This window comes from Ursus maritimus, unplaced genomic scaffold (assembly GCF_017311325.1).
Source record: "Ursus maritimus isolate PB19 unplaced genomic scaffold, ASM1731132v1 scaffold_23, whole genome shotgun sequence".
Taxonomy (NCBI): Eukaryota; Metazoa; Chordata; class Mammalia; order Carnivora; family Ursidae; genus Ursus; species Ursus maritimus.
The window spans coordinates 6,687,109-6,708,592 of NW_024424786.1; the positions used below are offsets into that span (position 1 = coordinate 6,687,109).

At 48.5% G+C, this 21,484-nt stretch overlaps 1 protein-coding gene across 7 annotated transcripts in view; it reads right to left on the reverse strand.

Annotated features, from left to right (window-relative positions):
* SERGEF (secretion regulating guanine nucleotide exchange factor) overlaps positions 1-21,484 on the reverse strand; it is a 217,453-nt gene that overhangs the window by 164,299 nt on the left and 31,670 nt on the right. For all 7 annotated transcript variants that reach the window (XR_005837067.1, XR_005837068.1, XR_005837066.1 and 4 more), the window contains one exon: positions 5,715-5,881. Coding sequence is in view for 4 of the 7 variants with exons in the window: in XM_040638873.1 (XP_040494807.1) it covers positions 5,715-5,881 (167 nt within the window). In the remaining 3 variants the exon portion in view is untranslated. The remainder of the gene's footprint in view (positions 1-5,714; positions 5,882-21,484) is intronic.

Sequence of the window (21,484 nt, forward strand, 5' to 3'; positions counted from 1 at the left end):
CGGTATTTTCATGTGAAGGGATGATAAATACAAATAAATAAGAAAACAGCAGAGAGTAGAGACGTGCTTGCTGTGTCATAGCCTTTACCATCCCTTCAAACAAAACAGCCCTGGCTGGTGGCTCGCTCTCTCTCCTGAGTGTTTCAGGGACAAACCCAGTCCGTGGCTCTGACGTTTGTTTGTGCAATGATGCCTCCTGTCGGGTCGGCCGCTGCACACAGATGTGCTGGCTGTTCTCACCTCCCAACAAAACCAGCTTTGGGTGAACACTGCTCCCCCATCTGGGGAGGCCTCTAAAGCCTGCTGCACCTGGAAGGTCTGGGCCGCAGGGCTGCACAGTCTCAGAGACCTCCTGCTCCTCTAAGAACAGCAATGATGCTGGAGATGACTTACGGGAGAGCTACCTGGGGATGCTTTTTCGGGTTGTGTTCAATTCTGTCAGAGCCCTCCGGACTCAGCTGATTGCTGGTGGTAGATTTCTGTGTTATTTAGGGCACCAAAGTCCCACAGTCTTGACACAAACTTAAAATTAGAAATGCATTAAATATAGGAAAGGAGGAAGGTCATTCAGGAAGGGCAGCCTTCCGAGGGAGCTGCAGGACAAAGCCGCCCTGGAAACTTCCAGGTTCGTTAATGGGTTTTACACAGCATTCGAGTGGTATTTCTCCTTCTGAAATAACCCTGTGGAAAGCGTAGGGGACTGGCTCAAACCTCAGTTAGCACAGCCGAGTGAGTGACTCTGCAGACTAAAAATAGCTTCTTTCCCACTCGTTCTGACAGATCTCACCCAGACCCAGTGCACAGGTAGGTCCTCCAACAAACACTTTCAGTCCTGCAGTAAAGTCAGGGTTGATGGCTTTTGGGCTGAACAATACCCAATCCTTGGTTCAACTCTTGTTTATTTCCACGTTTCCTGCTCCTGCTCTGAGGGCTCCGTGTGTGTGTGTGTGTGTGTGTGTGTGTGCACGCGTGCATATGTGCGCTGAGCTCCCGGACTGGGATTCAGTGCTCCTCAACCAAACGTGGGCAGAATTTAAACCAGGAACATGACTCAGGCCCATGGCTGCAGACTGAGCCCAGAGCAAGGCCCTCTGAAACCCTGGGAATCAGGCTGTTTGTCTTGGGCCCTCTCCTAATTCCTAGCTAGCCTCTCTGGGCCTCAGTTTCCTCAACTGTAAAAGGAGGATAATCGTTCCCAGTCTGGCCTATTTCACAGCATCATGCTGGGAGCAAATGAGATAAGGGACATGGAGGTTATTTTCCTTCAGACAGTAATCCTATCAGAAAGATGGATGGCAGGGATGGGACAGGCCAGACAGACAGCGAGACCACAAAACGAGGCTGGCCCCCTGGAACGGGCAGGCATCCCGAGCAGCCGAGGAGCTAGCGCAGATCTAGACTCACAGCTTCCGTTCATGTTGTCCCCTCTGCTGGAATGTCCTTCTCCCTTTGCCAAACTCCTCCTCATTTTTAAGAACCCAGTTCAAACAACATTTCTGTTCATGGGTGTCTTCAGTGTAAATCTCTCCATCTTCCCTGTTCTCTTGGCTTTCCGTACACACCTCTCATAGCACATCCACTCTGTACAGTAAGGGTTTATTTACAAACCCGGAAGTTCTTTGAGGGCACAGGCATGGATTCTTTATCCTTGTATCCACCCCCGCCCCCGCCACCACCACTGTGTGGCCACTGCAGGCACGTGGCAGGTGTCAACCAATGTTTACTGGGTTGACTATGCAATAGGCGAGATCCCAAAGCCAAGAAGGAGGTAAACGAAGGAAAGCAGGAAGGTGGGACAACACACGCAGAGCCAGCAGAGGGGGCGGCAAGTGGGGACCCAGGAAGTACTGTCACAGAGGTCTGCCTGCCCCTGGCAATAAGGTCACAGCCACAGGGACAGCAATCAAAGCTGAACGGCAAGTCCTGGGGGGACCAGGCAGCAACATCACACTAAATCCCAATGACCTAAACTGGAGCAGGAGGCCCTGGGGATAAGGAACAAGGGCAGAGAACAGAGCCAAGGCAAAGAGGCAGAGCCAGGCTCAAGTGCTACTGAAGCCTGGAACATCTGGTTTAGTTAAAACGCCCAGGTCTGCCAAAGTTGAGCCAGCAGCTAGGGGTCAAGTGATCTTGACTATGACCCTGAGGGACTCCAGGGGCAGGAGTCATTATAACTTTAAGTAGTGATCATTTCCATAAAATAAGAATCAGATATGGAAGGGACTCTAAGATCTGTAAGAATCATCAGGAATCACCTGGCCTAATATCCCCCACCTATATCTGAGGGGAACTAAGGGTACAGGAGGAAAGGGGGCTTGCCCAAATTCACTCAATTTGGGCAGAAGCAAAACTAGAAGCCAGGTCTTTTGACTCTCAATCTGGACCTCATCCCCTCACAGGCTGTCTGCCTTCGGTCAAGCAGGTCTTCTGATGGTCCCACGCACACATTGGGTGCCCAGCTCTAGCTGCTTCTGAATCCTGGGGAGCCCCAACATACCCACTAAGTGAGCACAAGCACCTCTGCCCCACTGTGAAACACAGGCTTCCACCTTTGGGCAGAGTTTAGAGCCAAGGTTCCATGGGAAATGTGTAGGCGACAGCCCACCTGGGGCTGGGGAAGCTGTTGTGATTCACACACACACTCTGCCCTGATATGTACATGGGGGGATTAATCCCGATTATTCTGCTACACCTGAAATTTTCCAAGAGTGGCTAGAGGGGCCGAGTATCCAAGGCCAAGCTGATAGAGCATGAAACACACAGTCTTCACCACTGTAAGAATATTAAAGAAAGGCCTGCCAGGGCTACAATCTCAAAGTCTTTCTCAGGCTGGAGATGAGACATGGCTCAGAAGAAAGAACTGAGACTCTCAGGGGACCAGAGACTGCCTCCCAGACTCCCGGAACTGTTATCCAAGTGAGGATACATATGCAAAAGGACAGATGCAACTTCATCTATACAGAAAATATGTGAGCTTCAAATACTCAAGTTCAAGTCCCAGCCCCACTGTTTATCTACTGTGTGATCTGGGGCCAGTGACCTACCCATCCTGAGCCTAAGTCTCCTTACTCATAAAGCAGCGATTATAACACTCGCACCCAAATTTATTGTGAGGATGAAATAATACATGTAAAGTTTTTAGTATGCTGCCTGGTCCACAATAACCACCAAGTTACATTGTGTTTATTTGCTTTCCTTTGTTCACAAAAAGTGATGCTTATACCACCTGTGTTTCTCCCTTCTGTGTGGCTGTCACTCTGGATCCCAGACACCTCGCTCCTCACTCTGTTTATCCCTTGCACATGGAAGAAGGCAACTGGTCAGCCATGGGCCACACTCGATTCCTTGAAGGTCACGAATTATTAGCTTAGTTCAAGGCTGTTCCTGCTCCCCAGGTGTCCCTGGACCTCCCTGGTCAAGCCCCTGCCAGGGCAACACCTAATTTATTAGAGCTTTTTATCTTTTCCAAGATGAATCCACTCCTAGCAGCTTAGAGCTGCCCCCTGGCCCAGCTCTGGGCCTCAGGCAAATAAATGCCTGACAGGTCTGACCTGAACATCGACAGCAGGGATAATTCCCAGACCAAATTTACCAAAAGGAGACAGCCCGGGGTTTGAACCTGCAGTGAGACTGGCAAGTATACACACCAGCACCCCAGAGACTGGAGCAGACATGGAGTGAGCACTAAAACGAAGCTGCCTCAAGGCTCAGGGCTCAAGCCAACTCCTCGGCCCCGCCAAGAAGCTAACCAAAGTCACTTCGATGTCAGCCTCTTAGGCTATAGATGTGCACTGGCCATATCTGTCACAGTGCTACACACAACGGCCACCACACGGTATTAAAGGGCAAAGAGGAGAAAGGGCCCAACAGTTACCGAGTGCCAGCCGCATGCCAAGAACCCTGTGTGTAGTCCTCATTGATGACATTTTGTGGTAGGCATTATGGTCCTCGTCTTGCCAATGAAACCAGAGACTCAGAAAAATCCATGAAGCCTCTGGGCCTCTGCTATGCTAACCCGACCACAAAGTCTTAAATGTTCTGAGAAAGACAGAGAAGAGGAAAGGGTCTAAAGCACTCGGTACCAAGCCCTCGGCACCTTCACTGGCTAAGCAGACAATACTAGCGAAAATAGTGCATTCCCTCACTCGCAGCTGGGAGAGTCAACTTCTTTCAAACAGAATCTAGAGAAATACAGCAAAAGTCATAAAGATGTTCATGGCCTTTGCCCCTGCAATTTCATCCCCAAGACTGTATCTTAAAGAAACAGTTCAAAAGGGTGTTCACTGCAGAGTCCACCACGGTGACAAAAAAGAGGAAATGAGATAAATGTCCAACATTCAAAGAATAGTTTGGAAAATCCCAGAACCTCTGACTCATATAATGTTCCATGGCCCATTTTAAATGACCTTAGAAATCAGGAAGAAAAAAGCAAAGCATTTGTGAGCAAATAAATGAAGACTGAATTCAAACGTCATCAGCGCCAGCGCTCTAAATTTATAAAGGGGGTCCGTGTGCGTGCAGAAAGGAATGCAGCTGTGAGGGCAGTTAAGGTTAGGGAGGGATTTTCTATTGTTATTATTAATATTATCATTACCATTATCATTATTATTACCATGTCTAAATTGCCTTTGTGGTTTTGTTAAATGAGTGCCTTTTCAATTAAAGAAAGAAAGAGTGAGAAAGACAGACAGACTTAACCCCAGCACTAAGGAAAGGCCCAGGAGGAGCAGGTCTGGGATGTGAAGCAAAAACTGAGAACCGTCCTACATACCCGGAAGGAGGAGGCCAGGCGGGCCCCGGGGGAAGGGAAGCCCTCTAGGTATGAAGAGGGTTGTAATTAGTCTGATGCTAATTACAGAAGTCTCGCTAGCTTATTAATTTTTTTGACAGACTCTGAATGAAGACTGAATTCCTTCATTAAGCCAACTTGGGTTCAGAGGCACATTTCCTACGTGGCCTTCCTCATTCTTCTCAGAAAACCTAGGCTTTTCTTTTTTTTAAGGACAGCAGTAAAGTAAAATTTAGTAACAGAAACACACACCCTGGAGAAATTAAGACTCCTGCCTTAAATGTAGAAATTCAAGACATTTCAGGGAATTAAAAGGGCTTGAATAAGGAACTGAACTACAATATCTTCCACACTGGGAAATATAAACAGAAGTGCAGAATACTCAGCTCAGTATAAAGGCCCTCTTCGTCAGGTTCCAACCCTCTTTCTGATACTACCTCATATTCACCTCCACAGACACCCCATGCTCTAGCCAAACTGTACCACCATGGTCCACCGAACACTTTCTTCGCTTCACCCTGTTCCTGCTATTGTACCTACCTGAAAGTCCTCCTCTTTCTTACAGCTGCTTGCTGGAGTCTGACCCATCCTCCCAGGCACAGCTCAAAGCCATGTCCTCTGTGATACTGGCCTAACCCAATCCCCAGAACCTGAATTCATCTCTCACTCTTTGCAGCAGACCCAGAGTACTTGGAATCTCTCTAAAGGAGCTACATACAGTCTTCCTTGCAGTACAGTTATCCAGATTTTCTACCTTTTCTACCATATTGGACCCTAAGGAACTTGAGGCGAGGACCCCTTCAGAGTCCTGCATGGAACCCACCACAATGTCTCCACTGGAAACACATAGTAGGCCCACAGTAAACGCTTCAATGCAAGACAAGGAAAAGAGATGCATCACTTCTAATGGAAAGTCACTTCCTACCTCAGCTGCTCCTGTTAAGCAATGCAGAGAGGAAGGCATGCTCTTCTGAGGTCCTGAGCAGGGGTGCGACGGATCCTGATTTTGTAGTTTCCAATCTTCATGAGACTCCAACTTCCTCCCTAGTTGACCATAGTCCGCTCGGCCCCAGGTAAACACCTTCCCAGTTTCTAAAAACAAACATTAGTTGAATTAAGGTTACATTCCACAGCTATGCTCTCATGGGCAGGCAATGAATTACAAGAGGAAGTGTGAACATTTAGTTTAGTACCAGCTGCCAGGAGCCATCCTCTCTTCCTGTAGGGAGAGCACAACTATTCACACTTTCACAGACGTGGGGACTGAGGTTCGGAGGGGTGAAATGGCATGACCAAGATCAAACAAGCCGTGGACACCAGAGCTGGATTCCAGTGGAGGCAGATTTCAAAGCCCGTGTGCCTGTGTTTTGACAGGCACAGGGTGACAGGGAACTCTTTGACCACACCTTATGGCCTCTCCAACCCTCCTTGCGCTTCACCCAGATGTCTGCTCCCAGGCCGTCAGCCACCTTGAAGTTCTCGAGGCTTCTGCCTTGCCCCATGCCACAATCTCTTAGCACCTTCCTCCTAGCGCAATTAATGTCCAGTTTTGTGTGTTTTTTCTCCATATAACAACAAGAGGACCTTCAGAGTCTATGCTCTTACCCAAACGAGCAATTCTCATAGTCCCAAGGCAAGTGTCTATGTGTGCTGGAAGGGAGGGAGTGAGAGAAGGGAAAAAAGACAAAATCACTTACAGCCAGGAAAGCCTCAGTCCCCCAGGCGCACCACCTGGGAAGCTGGCCAGCGCAGAAGATGATTGAAGAAAATGGAGTTTGGAAAAAGAGAAATGCCTTTCTTCTCCCAGATAAGAAAAAATTCACCAAACTCATTCAGTTGTACCAAGTGCCACATTTGTTATTTCAACAGAAATGCAAAATCTGATGAGGCATAGATTATTAACAGATTCTCTGCAATAAATATGCATAACCATGTGCGCTGTATAAATTCTTTATACATGTTTATTTTAACAAAGAAAAACTTTGCTTAAGAGACAAAACACCAAGCAATGCATATTAAATTCTAGACAAATCTACTACTATGATACTACTGTGTTTAGTATCAAAGCTTCATCTGGCCCCATATCCAACATACGGTTTATAGTGTCAGCTACAATAAACCACAGACTCATGGGGGAAATGTCAGAATACTGAAGGGATGCAGTTCAGAAGATTAGTCTGCTCACGGACACCACCTAGATACCAAGGAGTTCATAAGAAGTTCTGAGCTTCCTCACAGAGGGAACAAAGTCTGTGCAGCCCATGGGGTAGCAGGTATACGACAGGAACCGGGAGTGGGTCCACTCAGATGTGCTATTTCATGGCCTCACACGTGTTGTTCCTTTCGCCGCGGATGCCCTGTCCTTACATTATTCAATTAATCAACTACGGCTCTACCTGCACAGTGCAGCTCACGTACCACCTGTTCCCTGAAACCTTTTCTGACCCCTCAATCCCTCACAGAAAGGATGAAACCCACCCTCCTGTGGGCCACCTTTATTACTGTACTCATCAACTACTACGTCCCCATTTACCAGGTGAGAAGTTAAGGTTCAGAGAAGTGACCAGCCCACAGTGACACAGCTAAGCCACATCTCCTTCTACTAGCCCATGGCACCATTCTGTATTGTTTATTCACACAAGGTCTGTATCAATGGATAACCAATACCAGCACTCAACACTCTTCTCTCACTTCTGTAGGACCCACAAAAAAGCCCATGTGCCCAGGACCCACAAAGCAACCAAAACTAGCAAACTGTCACTCTACTTGAGCTGGGTAGGACATATAACCAGACTGCCCTAGAAAGGAGAGTCCCGAGAAGCTAGAGGATGAGACTGTTACTTCTTAACTGACCCTACATTCTTCTGCTGGAAAGAACTGGCAAGTTGCTATCTGCAAGACAATCAAAGAACTACGTTATCACAAATCCCACAATGAATCCTCTCTTATCAAGTAAAACATCTTAGAATCTTCTCTCCTATTGATTATTGATGTCCAAGGCAGGCAAGACTGCCAGGATATGGTGCCGCCATTATTCCATCTCCAATAGCAATTCAACCATTCTACTTACATAGCACTTTTCACCTTCAAAGCACTTTACAAAGATTAACTAATTAATTCTCATGTTCCCTGAGGAGGCCACAGACATTCTATTAGAGACAAGCCCAAAAATCAGGCTGACTGGATGTCCGGCCTTCACTCTCCTGCCTAAGTTTGCTCAGTCAGGAAGGTACATTCTCTGAAGCTGTCTGTTTCTCCCCAAAACATACCCTGCATCAGAAGGCTCACAGAAGACACAGAAGATTCTTATTTTTCCTTGTCTTTTAAACAGACACTTATTGACCACTTCCTAGGTGCCCGGCACATTCAGAGCCACTATCTCAATTAATCCTCAAAATAGCTCTACAAAATAAGGTCTACTAAACTTATTTCACAGATGACATTAAATGACTTGGTCAAGACCAAACAACCAGCAGGTGGTAGAATCAAGATTAAAACCTGTGTTTTCTGACTCCAAGACCACTGGTAGCTCCAATGACTGCTCAGTTGCTGTCAAGTCCTAACAGTATTTGAGGAGGGGGAAAGTCCAGATCGAACGGGTATGTTCTGTGTACCCCACTCACTTCCCAGGACACCTTGCAGAACTCAGGACTCTAAGTGCTGAAATAAAGGCATTTAACACAAGAATGATGACTTTAGGTCATCTGGACTAAAAAGAAAACAATGAATCCACATACAAAAAATGTTCACTAAGGCGCTGTCGACAAAAACGTCTCAAGCAGAAGCATGCTGTCAAATCCAAGGAGATTCAGAATGTAACAAATGAATTTTTCCTTATAGTCAAGAATTATGTATTACTGTGATAAAAGATACATACATTAATGTCATCCAAAAAGTATAGGTGTATGTCTTCAGATAAATGAGAAAAAGGACCAACAGCAGAAAATAAAGTCAGCAAATAAAATATCATTTCAAGGCAGGTCCATGTGCGAATTAACATAAGATCACTATGGAGCCAAGACGTTAGGTATAGGCGGCAAAAGATCCCAACACAACACAGAACACAACAGGAGCCAAGTACCATTGACAAAGAATGCCTAAGGACCTTGGAGGATTTCAGGCTGGAATCGTCCTGGCAGGCTTGACAGAACAAGTGACACTGAAGGTGAACTTCTAGATAGGAAAAGAAAATGGGAGAATGAGGTAGAATATTCTAGGAGTGGGGAGAAGGCACGAGCGATGACAGAACCAAAAGGCACAAGGTGGGGCAGGGGGAGAGGGAGGGCCACGAGGAAGAGGGACTGCAAGGTGAGTCAGGACTGCAGGCTGGGTTCACCACAGGGAAATGCCAGGCTTGGAGTCTGGATCTCACCTTCTAGACCAGTCCAAACTTGCTGGCTTGCACCCCCTTATGAGTAAAATATTTGTTGACATACCATATATATGTATACACACATATACACCGGCATACACATACACAGTCATCTATTTATTGAAATATACACTTGTATTATATACATACACCAATTACATATATACCCTTATTTAAATATATACAGTGTAAAATATACTCACAAAGTAGAAAATTTAAAAGAATGAGATTAAAAATACATAAAAGAAATCATAATTTGTTCATCCCACACCCCGGCAATTGTTCTCACATGCTCACTTTAGGAACTGCTGCTAACTAGACCATGGTGAGACTGCAGACTGGGCGCAGGGGTGGGGCCTGGTCAGAGAAATATTTGGGGATGGCGCATCTGATAAAGGGGGAGGGCCAGTAATAAGAATATTCATAGCTAACACTTGTGTCACACCTACTGTGTGCTATGTACTGGTCTAAGCATTCTCTCTCTGGTATCCTGTGTATCACTCTTCCCAGCTCCATTAATGCACAAGGAACTAGGCACTTACCCAAAGGCACAGCAGTAGTAAGCGAAAGGGAAGGAAGAAAGTCACTACAATTACACAAGCTGAGACAGATCAGGGTGAACCTAAGGCTGAAGTCACAGGGGAACAAGGTAAGAATCTGCAAGGCTTGGCACCACATCGATGTCAGAGAAAGGGAACAGGAGGAGATGAACACCACTCTGAAATCTCGGGATTTCAACGTTGGTGGGAAGGTGGTGGTGCCATTAAAAGAACTAGACAAAAGGGCAAAGACGCCAGATCTGCAGTCCCATCAATGGGAATCATGAAATATTATTTCATTACTAAATGATTTAACTCTTTGGAGGCCTTTTGCAAACATCTTATCAAAGAGTCAAATATAAATAAAGAGGAAGTGGGGCACCTGGGTGGCTCAGATGGTTAAGCCTCTGCCTTAGGCTCAGGTCATGATCCCAGGGTCCTGGGAGCAAGCCCCATGCCCTCCCTGCTCAGCAAGGAGTCTGCTTCCACCTCTCCTTCTGGCCCTCACCTCCCCCCACCTGCCCACAAGCTCTCTCTCACTCTCTCTCTCTCTCTCTCAAATAAATAAATACAATCTTTAAAAAAAAAAAAAAAAAAGAAACAATGAGGAAGTAAGTGAGGATAAAGACAATTCTTTGCAAAGCCCTGGCAGGGGCAGAGGGGGTCAGGAGGCTGGGGGGCTAGTGAATATTCAAGGGGGCAGCTTCCTTCAGCATCCATCAGAGGGCTGTTTGGAATGGTGGTAAAGGCAGGTAAGAAGCCACTCCAGCTCTTCAGGGAAGGGGAATTTCTACCCCATTCCAGGGAAAGGGGTCCTGAAGGTGAGAGGAAGATGGATTACAGTGTAATAGAAGGAACATTTACACTTCTTAAGAGACTGTCCCAAAAGGGAACAGAGTGTCATTGAAGGTATCAGAGGGAGTCAGCAGAGGTAGATGTTATAAAAAGCACACCCCTGGGTCAAGGCAGAGAAAAGGCCATATAGCCCCTTAGTCCCTCCCGTAGCATATTCCAGGGTGATAGGAACCCTTGTAGAGCACACACAAAGGTAAGAAGTGAGCCGCTCTCTAGCTAGGAGTTTGTGACATTTATAATTCATCTGCTGACAAACATCAGTTACTCTCAGGTTATTAATTCTAAGTCTGTGAAGTCTAAGAACCTGATTTCTGTAACTCATTCTTCGTTCTGCCACGTGGACAGAGATTTTATAAAAAGGTGCAGATGACAACAACCAAGGATTGGTCACACGCAGATCAAACTGGCGTCTGCCAGCTTAATCTTCCCACGGGAGGAGGAGAGTGGAAAGGGAGAGCGCTCAGGGCACAGGTGGCAGAAGCGGTCACACCAGGCTATGAGTGTGCATGAATGTGCCCTGCCACTCTTCCACTGGGCGGCTATGCCACTCCCCTCTGTCCCTGGCTGTCTCTACCACCCCAATCCCCTTCACCTAGTCAACTCCTACTGCCTCTTCAACTCTGTGAGCCCTCCATCCAGACCAGGTTCCTCTGTGCAACAATCTGGGAGAACCACGTTCCTCATCTTGGGGCGCTTCTCTCAGTTTATAAATGTACACTCATTAGGAAGACTTTTGATTAACGTCTGCCTCCCCTCCAGAGAGTGAGCTCTGTGGCTTCGGGGATTGTCTGGTTTCGCTCACCCCTGCATCCTAGAACAATGCCCAGCACAAAGCAGATACTTGATGAATATTTGTTGCCAGAATAAACAAATGAAATTAACTACTGGATTTTATCATTCATTGCTTCCATAATCTTGAGCAAATTACTCAACATTTATAAAACAGAAATAATAACATCTACTTCTAGGGTTGTTGTAAGGATATTTTTGCAAAAAGTATGCAACGAAGTAATGTTAGCCACTAGTTCTCTCATTCTCCAGGCTCACCGCCATAGCCCTATCAAGAATTTCCAGTATCCACTCACAATGTCTACCAATTTGTCAGATCTTCTCAGCCAACGCCCACCTACCAATGTCTTAGGGTCAATGTCTCTATGGACAACCAAAGAAGCAAAAGAGCATTGAAGGTTCCATCTTGGAATTTTGGATTTTTGTAAGATTCGAGCATAGTATCCGGCACATCAGAGGCCTCTGAAGTACAGTGTGATACCAATAAATGGAAGCTACGGAAAGAGAAGAGAGAAGTGGGGAAGGAGAGGAAGCTTTAACCTGGAAGAAGACCTGGATCCTACTCCTGGCTTCTTTTAGGCTATGTGATCTTGAGCAGGTCCCTTCTCCTCCAGGGGTCTACTCTTCCCAACCATAAAATAAGAGGACTGGGTTAGATGGTCTCTGAGACGTTCCTGAGCTACACTTCAATGACGATGTCTAAAAATCTTCACTGTCAAAATGAGTGGCGTACAGTCCAATTTTATTGGCATCCTTAGAATATTTAGTCTGACCAGTGTCCTAAAATAAAGCATCAGCTTTAATATAAAAGACCACTCCTGGGGCGCCTGGGCAGCTCAGTCAATTAAGCGTCTGCCTTTGGCTCGGGTCGTGATCCCAGGGTCCTGGGATCAAGCCCCATGTTGGGCTCCTTGCTCAGGTGGGAGCCTGCTTCTCCCTCTCCCTCTGCCAGTTGCTCCCCCTGCTTGTGCTCACTTGCTCTCTCTCAAATAAATAAATAAAATCTTTAAAAAAAAAAAAAAAGGACCACTCATATAGCTAACAATTTAACTGAAGACTGGGATTGACTATATATCCTGTTATTCCTTAGCAAAATTTCCTTAGTTTCCAAAGTTGTATCATGGATGACATCTCCAATAAAAGGTTTAAAATTTTTGAAGTTAATGCAGGAATAAAGTTTCCAAACATGGGCTGCCCAACTGAAATGGAGAGAGAATGAACAAAAGGTAGGGTACTGGGGAGACTTCTACAGAGAACTGACTCTGGGTAAAACTCGACTTTAGGCACTGCCATTAAGTCATCTACTTTAATCAGCCCTGAATGGTTGGTGTGAACCCCCTCTTACAGATAAAGAAACAGATCACAGAAGTTGAATGACTTGCTCAAGATCACACAGCTCGTATGCTGCAAAGGTATGATGATAATAATAATAGTAGCTAATATTCTGAGGACTCTTCTTTTATGCTAAACTCTCCCATTTAGTCCACAGAAACACCTCATGAGTAGGCATTATAATCCTCAAATTACAGGCGGAGAACTTAAAGCACAGGAGAGCTGAGGTCTCAAGCTCGGGCTCCTGCTGCTGTCAGTGGGACAGCTTGGTGGCACCAGCGATGGGGCCCCCAGTCACTGCCCTGCAGAGAACATACTGCTTTTCCCTGGGTCACACGGTCTCTTCAAAAGGGAACATTCCCAAGGACTTCTGGAGGTTGTTCAGGGTCACAGGGACACAAAGAGCCTGACTGCTGAGTGACTGAGCGAGCTTCCTCCTTGGCCTACATGGCAAAGATCAGAAGCCCACAACACGCCAGGCATTCCACGCAGCTGCTCCATTTTTTTCATCACTGACTCTATTAGCTATCAAATCGGGAGCACTGGTAATAGAAGTCAAGACAGACGCACCCTGAGGAGGCCCCAGACCAGCTACAGGACTATCTATACCACGCAGGGCTGGGGCTTCCCAGACAAAAGCAGGGAAGGAATGGTTTCTTCTCCCAAACTGGGTCCTAGTTTGTTTAAGAGGTTCCTTGGCCTTCCACACCATCCCTCTGTTCTCTCCATGCTGGACGCCTGCCCCTCTGTCAAGGGCATACCTCACTTCCTCCCTCCCAGGCTTTAGGGTCATGCTGGGCTCCAGCCTGCAATGCTGGTCAACGCATAAGGCCTGTGGGCTTTGCTCGTTCTACCTCCAGAAATCCTTCTCACCCTTCAGGGCCTGGCTCGAACGCCACTGCCTCCCTAAAGCCCCCGTCATCCTCTTGTTCCAACATCCCTTCCTTTAGGAGCCACTGGCATGATGCTCGTACCTTGTTCCAACAACTATTCTATGCCACCAAATGCAAGATTCTTTGATGACAGGTCTTATGTCGCCCTCTGTATTAGTCAAGGTTCTCCAGGAAACAGAACTAAGAGGATAGAGAGAGAGAGATGTATAAGGAACTGGCTTACATGATTATGGAAGCTGGCAAGTCCAAAATCTGCAGAGCCAATGTCTCAGCTCAAAGGCTGTCAAGCAGGAAGAGCTAATGTCCCAGAAGGACAGCAGCAAGAGAAGTCCCTCTCACTCGGGGAAAAAAGGACTTACTTGTTCTATTCAGGCCTTCAGTTGATTGGAAGAGGCCCACTCATATTAGGGAGGGCCAACTGTACTCAGTCCATGATGTAAATGTTAATCTCGCCCAAAAACACCCTCACAGACATACTCAAAATAATGTTAACCAAATATCTGGACACCTCATGGCCCAGTCAAGGTGACACATTAAATTAACCATCACACCCACTAAGGGGTGAAGAGCAGTGATCCTTTTTTATTTTTTCTATATTCCTCCCAGCACCCAGCACAAGGCCTGACCCAGAGCGGGTGCTCAATGTTCATTGAAAAAAAAGAGGTCTAGGCATCGCGCTTACCGTGGACTTTTGTATGCCACCAAGGACATCAGAGACCATCCCATCCAACTCCCCCAAAGAGAAGACAAAACTGAAGAAAATAACTTTTCCAAGTCACAATGACTACTTAGAAGCAGAGCCAGGTATTCACAATTCTCAACACAACATTATTGCCCACTTTCTATATGCTGGGTGCTGTCCCAGGTACTAGGGGCTACAGAACTCTCTTCCCTCATGGAGCTAATATTCAAACGGGGTTGGGGGCAGGAGGGTAAGACAGGCAATTGACCGAAAACCGTATAAAACATATGCCCTGGCAAATGACTCTAAGTGCTCTAGAGAACACACAGTAGGGAAAGGGGACAGGCAGAGCTAGGGAGGGCGGTGGAGGCCCAGGACCAGCACCCAGCTCCCAACTTCCCATCTGGGGCTTTTCCTCTGTGACACACCGCCTTGCTTAAAGGAAGAATCTTTAAGAGAACTCAGCCAACTGAGGGGGCAATGAAACTTGCTCTAACTACCTCTCAGGACTGTGATGAAAAGTAAGGGAGACAAACAGGAAAATACTTTGTAAACTACAACAGAGGCATTATTAATACCATGACCATCACTCTTTGTCTAAAGCCAGATTGCAAAGAACCATCAGGAGAGGCTGGGCCATGAGCCCCTGCTCTCAGGGGGCTGCTTTGGCTGGATGCCTGGGTTCCCTGCTCCTCCAGGAATCTGGGCATACAAGAGGCTAATGGTCACACCCAGCACTAGCTTAGCGCCTGGAGAAAATTCTCTGGGGAAGGCTGGAGGCTCTGCAGATGTTTCCCAGCTCATGTCACATTCAAACTCCAGAGTTTCTTAACACACTTTTAGACTCTTATTAATAACATTTTAAAATGCAGATTGCTGCCTAATCTTAGCTGCGTAATTAAAAAAATAATCTTGCTTCTCTCCCTCCCAGCTAGAAAGGAAACTATACCCCAGGGCTTCTGCAGCTAAGAATCACGCCCTGCAGAAGAGCTGGTAGGAGGCTCAAGTGGAGGTGGGGGCAGGGGAACGGGGTGGGGGGAGGTGAAGCCAAGAAGCGAATCTAATCCCTTGACTTTACAGAAAATGAAAAGGAGGCTGAAGGAGAGGAGTGATTTGCCCAAGGACACACGATGTGTTTTGGCAGAGCCAGAACCAGAATCCCACTTCCCTGCTTCCCAGCAGACTCTGTACTGCCTCGTGGGCCGAGGAAAGAAGAAGACAGCCTGTAAGTTCTCAGAGGGTAGGAGTCATGCCTATGTCCTCATGCCATGAGCGCTGGGGAAGTAGCTACAAGTTTCCGATGTTCAAGATGGTCATGGGATCAAGGCTCAAAATTCTTTACATTGGTGACAAACTCACTTGCAGCAGGAAGGAACGACCTCAGAGCACTCTAACTCAACCATCCATCCGCTTCTGGCTGGGAAAAGGGAGGCCCAGTAAGGAACGTGACTTGCTTACCCAATGGTAAATAGTGAGTTAGAGGCAAAGCAAGACTAGAACCCAGGCCACCCTGACTTCTACTCCATCCTGTCCAAGGTTTCTGAAAGAAGTCTCTTTCTTTCAGTCAACCTCTCACAGCTCCCACTGCTACCTGCATCAGCGAAAGCTTTCTGGGCTTCTTGGCAGAGAAGAGAGACAGGTGAGGCCCGCACAGCCCCTCACTGCCTTTCTCCCTGGGATGACTTCCTGGGAGGCCCAAGGGCTGGGGGGCAAAAAGACACATATTCCTACCCCATCTCCTCGGGGTTCCTCCTCTCCCTACCTAGAGCTGCCGCCCCAGCCCTGGACTCCACCTTCAGTCACTGTCCATTACAAAAGGTCAGCAGCAGCTTCCGTCTCTATGAAGTTACCAAAAAAGAAGGGAAAAAAAGGCCAGGCGCTGCACCCAGCTGTTGGTGAGGCCGCGTTTTCTGCTGCTGCTGATGACTCACAATGCCCAAGCTGGAGGCTGGAGCTGGAAATGAGACCTGAGAGGCTGGTTTGCCGAGGAAAGCCGCAGTTCCCAAGCACGCCAGCCTGCAGAGAGGAACGCTCCAGGCCGGTGAAATCCCAGCCCCTGGCTGCGGGAACGCAGCTCCCCCTGCAGCCCACCCCGAGGCCCTGCAGGAGCAGGACCAGAGACAAACCATAAACTGGGATGGGAAGCCAGCAAACCTCACCTGGGTGTTAAAGCTGTTAAGGAAGAAGCCAGGGCTCCAGCTCGGAAATCCCAAGAGATCCCAGAACCCCCCAGAAACACTGCTTGCACTCCAAAGAGAAACTGGCTTTCTGTTCATGAGAGGCCCAGTTTAACATCTTCAAACAGGGGAGACAAAGGTCGCCCCCACTCTTTCAAGGGGCATATAATTCAGCAGGGGCAGGAGCAAGGAGGGGAGGGAGCCTATCCTGGGATGCCAGTCAGCGCATGCTCCACCAGCGAGAATGTCTTAGGACATGACTTAGCCTGGTGCCTCTCAATTTTCCTTCAACCCCACCCCCGGGGAAACTCTTCCAGGCTCTTCATGACAGGTGTCCTAACAAAGCTGCACTCTCGAATAGGGAAGCACTCTCCCAACCCCTCGTGTGAGGACCCTTTAAGGGCAAGAACTGAGCAGCAGGACAAGGTCAGGAGAGGCCCTTGGAAGTGACGTCCACTTCACAGACAATGGCTTGGGGATTTCCCACTTGCATCAAGTGGTGTCGCTAATGAGCATGACCAGAGGAGGCCACTGAGGAGAATCCATTCTGATCAAGCACTCACCAGGAAAGACAAGAGAATCAGGAGACCTGGAGGCCCAATAATTTCAATGCAAGGGGTTGGGGGAGGCCTGAGATCCAAGTCCATGGTCAAGGCTGACGTGTGTGACGAACGTGGCAGTTAAATTCAAGCCACTCATCTGGAAGTGCATGGCCTCCTAAGTGTGAAGGTCCACCAGGCCAGATACATGGTGGGACAGCCTGTCCTTCCTTCCCTTCCACATCTGCTCATCTCCCTCCCACTCTGCTCCCCGCTCCCATCTGTCCCTCCAGCACCAGAAGAAACACCCTTTACCAGCACCCCACCTGCCAAGAAACTCTAAGTCACCAGTGTGACCTCCTGTGAAAAGCTGACACGGTTTAAGTCTCCCACCGGTGGTATTCACCTCTAATCACACCAGAGACGGGAAGTAACCAAAGCTACAGTGCCTTCCCTGGAGAGGCTGACTTTTCCATGGCCAGGGACTGGGAAAGGCATCTGCTACACAGGATTTTTCATTTCATAGGATCAGCTCCAACCAAATCAGCAAAGCACTGTTACTATGGACCATCTGCCAGGACCCGGAAACAGCCCTGTTACATAAAGGGGCTGGTGTAATGAAATTTATTAAGCTGGATTCTTCCTCCAGAAAGGCGATGAAGCACTTGAAGTCTCCCTTAAGAGGGGCGATGTGGGGCACTAAAGAGGCCCCGGGCCAGGGTCCCACTGGGTTCCAGTCCTAGCTCTGCCCCCATTAGCTGTGTAACTGCCTTCCCAGGTTCCCAACTAAGAAGACGGCCCCCTCCAGCATTAAAATTCTGTGACTTATTACTGCTTTCACCAAAATGGCAAAAAAAAAAAAAAAAAAAAAAAAGGTAAGCTCACTTTGATGTTACTGTTGTACTACAGGGTTAATTTTCTTTAAAAAAAAAAAAAAAAAGAACAGTCCTTCAGATTTGTGGGCTTAAAAGGGAGAAGGGGTAAGTGGAGCCACTGACTCTGGGACTGGCTGGAAGAAAGTGCAAGGAGAGGAGAAACCAAAGGCTGGAACCTTCTATCAGCCCAAGCAGGAAGGACCCAAGCAAATCTCAAATAACTTCACTGGGAGGCGGTACTACCGTGACTCCCTGCCCGTGCACACAACAATTCCTAGCCCACAAAGTGCTTTCACACCCTGGGTCTTATCTGACCCTCACCACAGCCTCGAGCTGACCAGGAGGTGCTGCTGAGCCCCCACTGCACGCGGAGCAGAGTATGGCTCAGTCACTAGGGAGGGGGAGCCCACATCTCTTAGTCTCCCTTTAGGTTCCTGCCATGTGAAACGGGAGTGAGCCTTCCTCAGCAAACTCTGTGCAAACAGATGATTCTGTCAAGCCTGGCAAACGCCTGGCATACCAGTGTGTCTTTGGTAAAGGTGAGCAGCCCTTCCCCACACACCTCCATTGCCTCAGGCAGGTGTGGGAGAAGCCCCCAAGCTGCTCATTTTTAGGCCTATTGAAGGCAACATGATGGCTTCCTCCTAAGCGACCTTCATGTGGCCTGGGACAGCTCCCCAGAAGACAGACCAATGAGCCAGATAACTCCATCCCTACCAATCTTGTGCATTCCGCTGGTCACCTAGCTCATGGGGGATAGGGCCAAAGGACCTAAAAATCAGCCACGGACATGAGGCCTGAGGCAGGCCAGCGTGAGGCTGTAGCCCAGGAGCCTGCGAGAGCCACCCTGAGGCCTGGCCTTTCTTTCATCGTTCCTATTTGTCACCACCACCCCCTACCCCCACAGAAACCTTCAGCTGCTCCTTCCATGGCTCACACGTGAGGCCTGAATAAGGACCCATGTCTAGTACACTTGAATGATTCCAGTCCCTTCGGCTTCTCTGGCCCCTAGCCAAGCAAACTACGCCAAGGGGCACCTCCCACTTCTACACCTTTGTTTCCAGTATTCCTTCTGCCTAGAGTGCCCTCCCCTCACCTGTGCCTCTTCAACGAATATTTATTGAATAATCGAGTAAAGGAGTGAAAAAGGAATGTGTGAATGAGCGAATGACATAATATATCCCTGTGAGGCAGACAAATTAGAGATCATGATGTTCATTTAACAGATGCGGAAATTCAGGCCTAGAGAGGTTATGTGACTTGCCTAAGATCACACAGCCAAAAAGCAGCCAAACAGAGCTTCAACCTGGTTCTTCAGGCTCTTTTGGCCACATGAGGCTTCCTCGTAAAGTAAAAAGTCACTCTCGGATTAGGAAAAAGCTGACCCAAGATTCCTCAAAATGGGCCACTTTCATCTTGGCACACATCCGAGAGCACTTTAAGGCACTGGCTGTCACTATGATTACTGAGAGCTCCCATGAGACAGGCAAGGTCCCCTGAGAAAGGGCACGCGCAGTGCCATCTGTCAAGAACCTAAAAATGATGGCGAAATTACAGGCCAGTCACTTAATGCTCACTTTGAGAGAGCTCCTGGAATAAATCAATCCCCACCAGGAAAGAGGAGAAGGATTCCTTGAATGGAAATCGAGCCCTCTGCCTGGGACCTCTGAGCCCTTCCCAGAACCATCTGGTGAGCTCACACAGTGGCTGGTGTTCCCACCCACCGTGGACAAGTGCAGAAACCAAGGACCCAAGGCAAGGCCTCACAGAAGTGCAGGGGCAAAGCTGGCCCAAACACCATGCAGCAGCAGGCATCACTGTCAGCCCCGGGGAGCGGAGGCTCTCCGCCCTGGGCTCCTCCGAGGCGGCGGGAAGAGAGCAGGGCCACCGGCCGGGTCTCCTGAGCACAGGCCCCTGAAATGGCACAGCTTCCACGTCCAAAAGCTGCAGCCATTCCGTGCAATTCCCACTCACTGAGCCTCGCCTCTGTGCCCGGCGAGATGCAGAGGTGAATAACGCAGCACAAACCCTGCCCCTGGCAGGGCTCACATTTGCTGAGGAGACGGTGACAAGTAAGTGAACAGAGATACCAGGGTTCCGCGCAGTGAGAACTGCTATCGTGACAAATAAAGCCAGGCAGGGAGAGGAGCGTGCTGAGAGGGTGGTGGTGGATAAGGAGCGCCTCTGTGTGAGATGACCGTGGGCAGAAGGAGCCCAAGTGTGGCAACAGCTTCGCGGGGACACAGACGCGCACTCCTGGCACAGGGAAGCACTGGAGCACAGGCACAGAGAGCAAAGGTATTCCACATCCCCTCAGCCACCCCCCGAACCTGCCCCGTGACTGCCCCCCTTCACTGCTCCTAAGGCCTCCTTCCCAGCGGCCCCCCCACCGTAACTCCCCTACTCCCGGAAAGAGAGAACAGTATGAGTTCCTCCCTGTTCTGCAGCCTGACAGTCGCCTGCCACATTTCCAGCACAGTCTCCGTGGGGGAATAGCATGATGAAATAAAATGAGGTCACCTGTGACATCAAACAGAGCTTGGTTCAAGGGACTGCTTTGCTTAACTGGCTATGTTACTTTGGACAAACCACTCAGCCTCTCTGAGCCTTCATTTCCTCACTTGGAATGCAAGGGTTAGGAGGAATACAGAGTTAGGAGGAGTATGTAAATGGCAGCATGTAAGTGGCAGAGCACCTAGTACATGGAACGTGCTTGGCAAAGACTGGTTCCCTGCCCTACGTGGACACCCTTGGAAATTAAAACAATATTTTTTTTGTTCAACCAACTATGTTAACTAGTGTCTTATTATAGCATAAAGCCCTGGGCCTACCCATCTGTTGGGTGTGGTGGGGGCTGTGAGATGACGCTTGAGGGAGATCCCATCATGGCCCAGCCTGACAAGAGGGCTCTGGTCCAGAGGAGAGCTGGGCACACAGGCAGGAACAGAAAAGATACCAGGCATGGCCCTTACTGCAGGTGCAAGGATGAAAATGATTAGGACCAGACGCTCAAAGAAACCAGGATCAAGGCAGGACACTTAACTGCTGTCCTCTTCCCTTCCCACCTCTGGCTCACTGGCCCAGGGCCCAGACCCTTGTCTCCTGGCTCTCCTGGGGGGCAGCCAGCTAGAGGCCAAAACAATCTCAGTTCTTCTCACGGGCAAGGAGACAATCAGGTATTAACTCACAGCAAGACCTTAGGTAACCTCTTCCTTCTTTGGGTCTGAGTTCTCCCATCCATGAAAAGAGGGCCTGGATGACCTCTAGGGGTCCTTCCAGCTCTGACCTTGCTAATTCTGACTCTGGATGCTGGCCCTTACCCATCTCACCCCAAGGCTGTCTGCCTGCCCACTGCTGCCATCTGGTGGCCCTCTGGGCCCAGCCGCCCTTGGCTTTGGCCAGGCCCCCCAGAAAGCCCCTTATTCAAATGATCCCGCTTCAAAGCATGAATCTTGCTTCTGCTTCAGCTGGACACCACATTTCCATGACCACAGATCAATGGGTATTCACTGCCAAACACAAAAACCAAAAATAATGCCAGAACTTCATCTCTCTAGCAGAGATGACACTATGGCAGTTGAGAGCCTGACCTCCCTGCTCAAAGACAGGAAGGAACTGCCCAAGGTCGCACAGCTGCCTGGC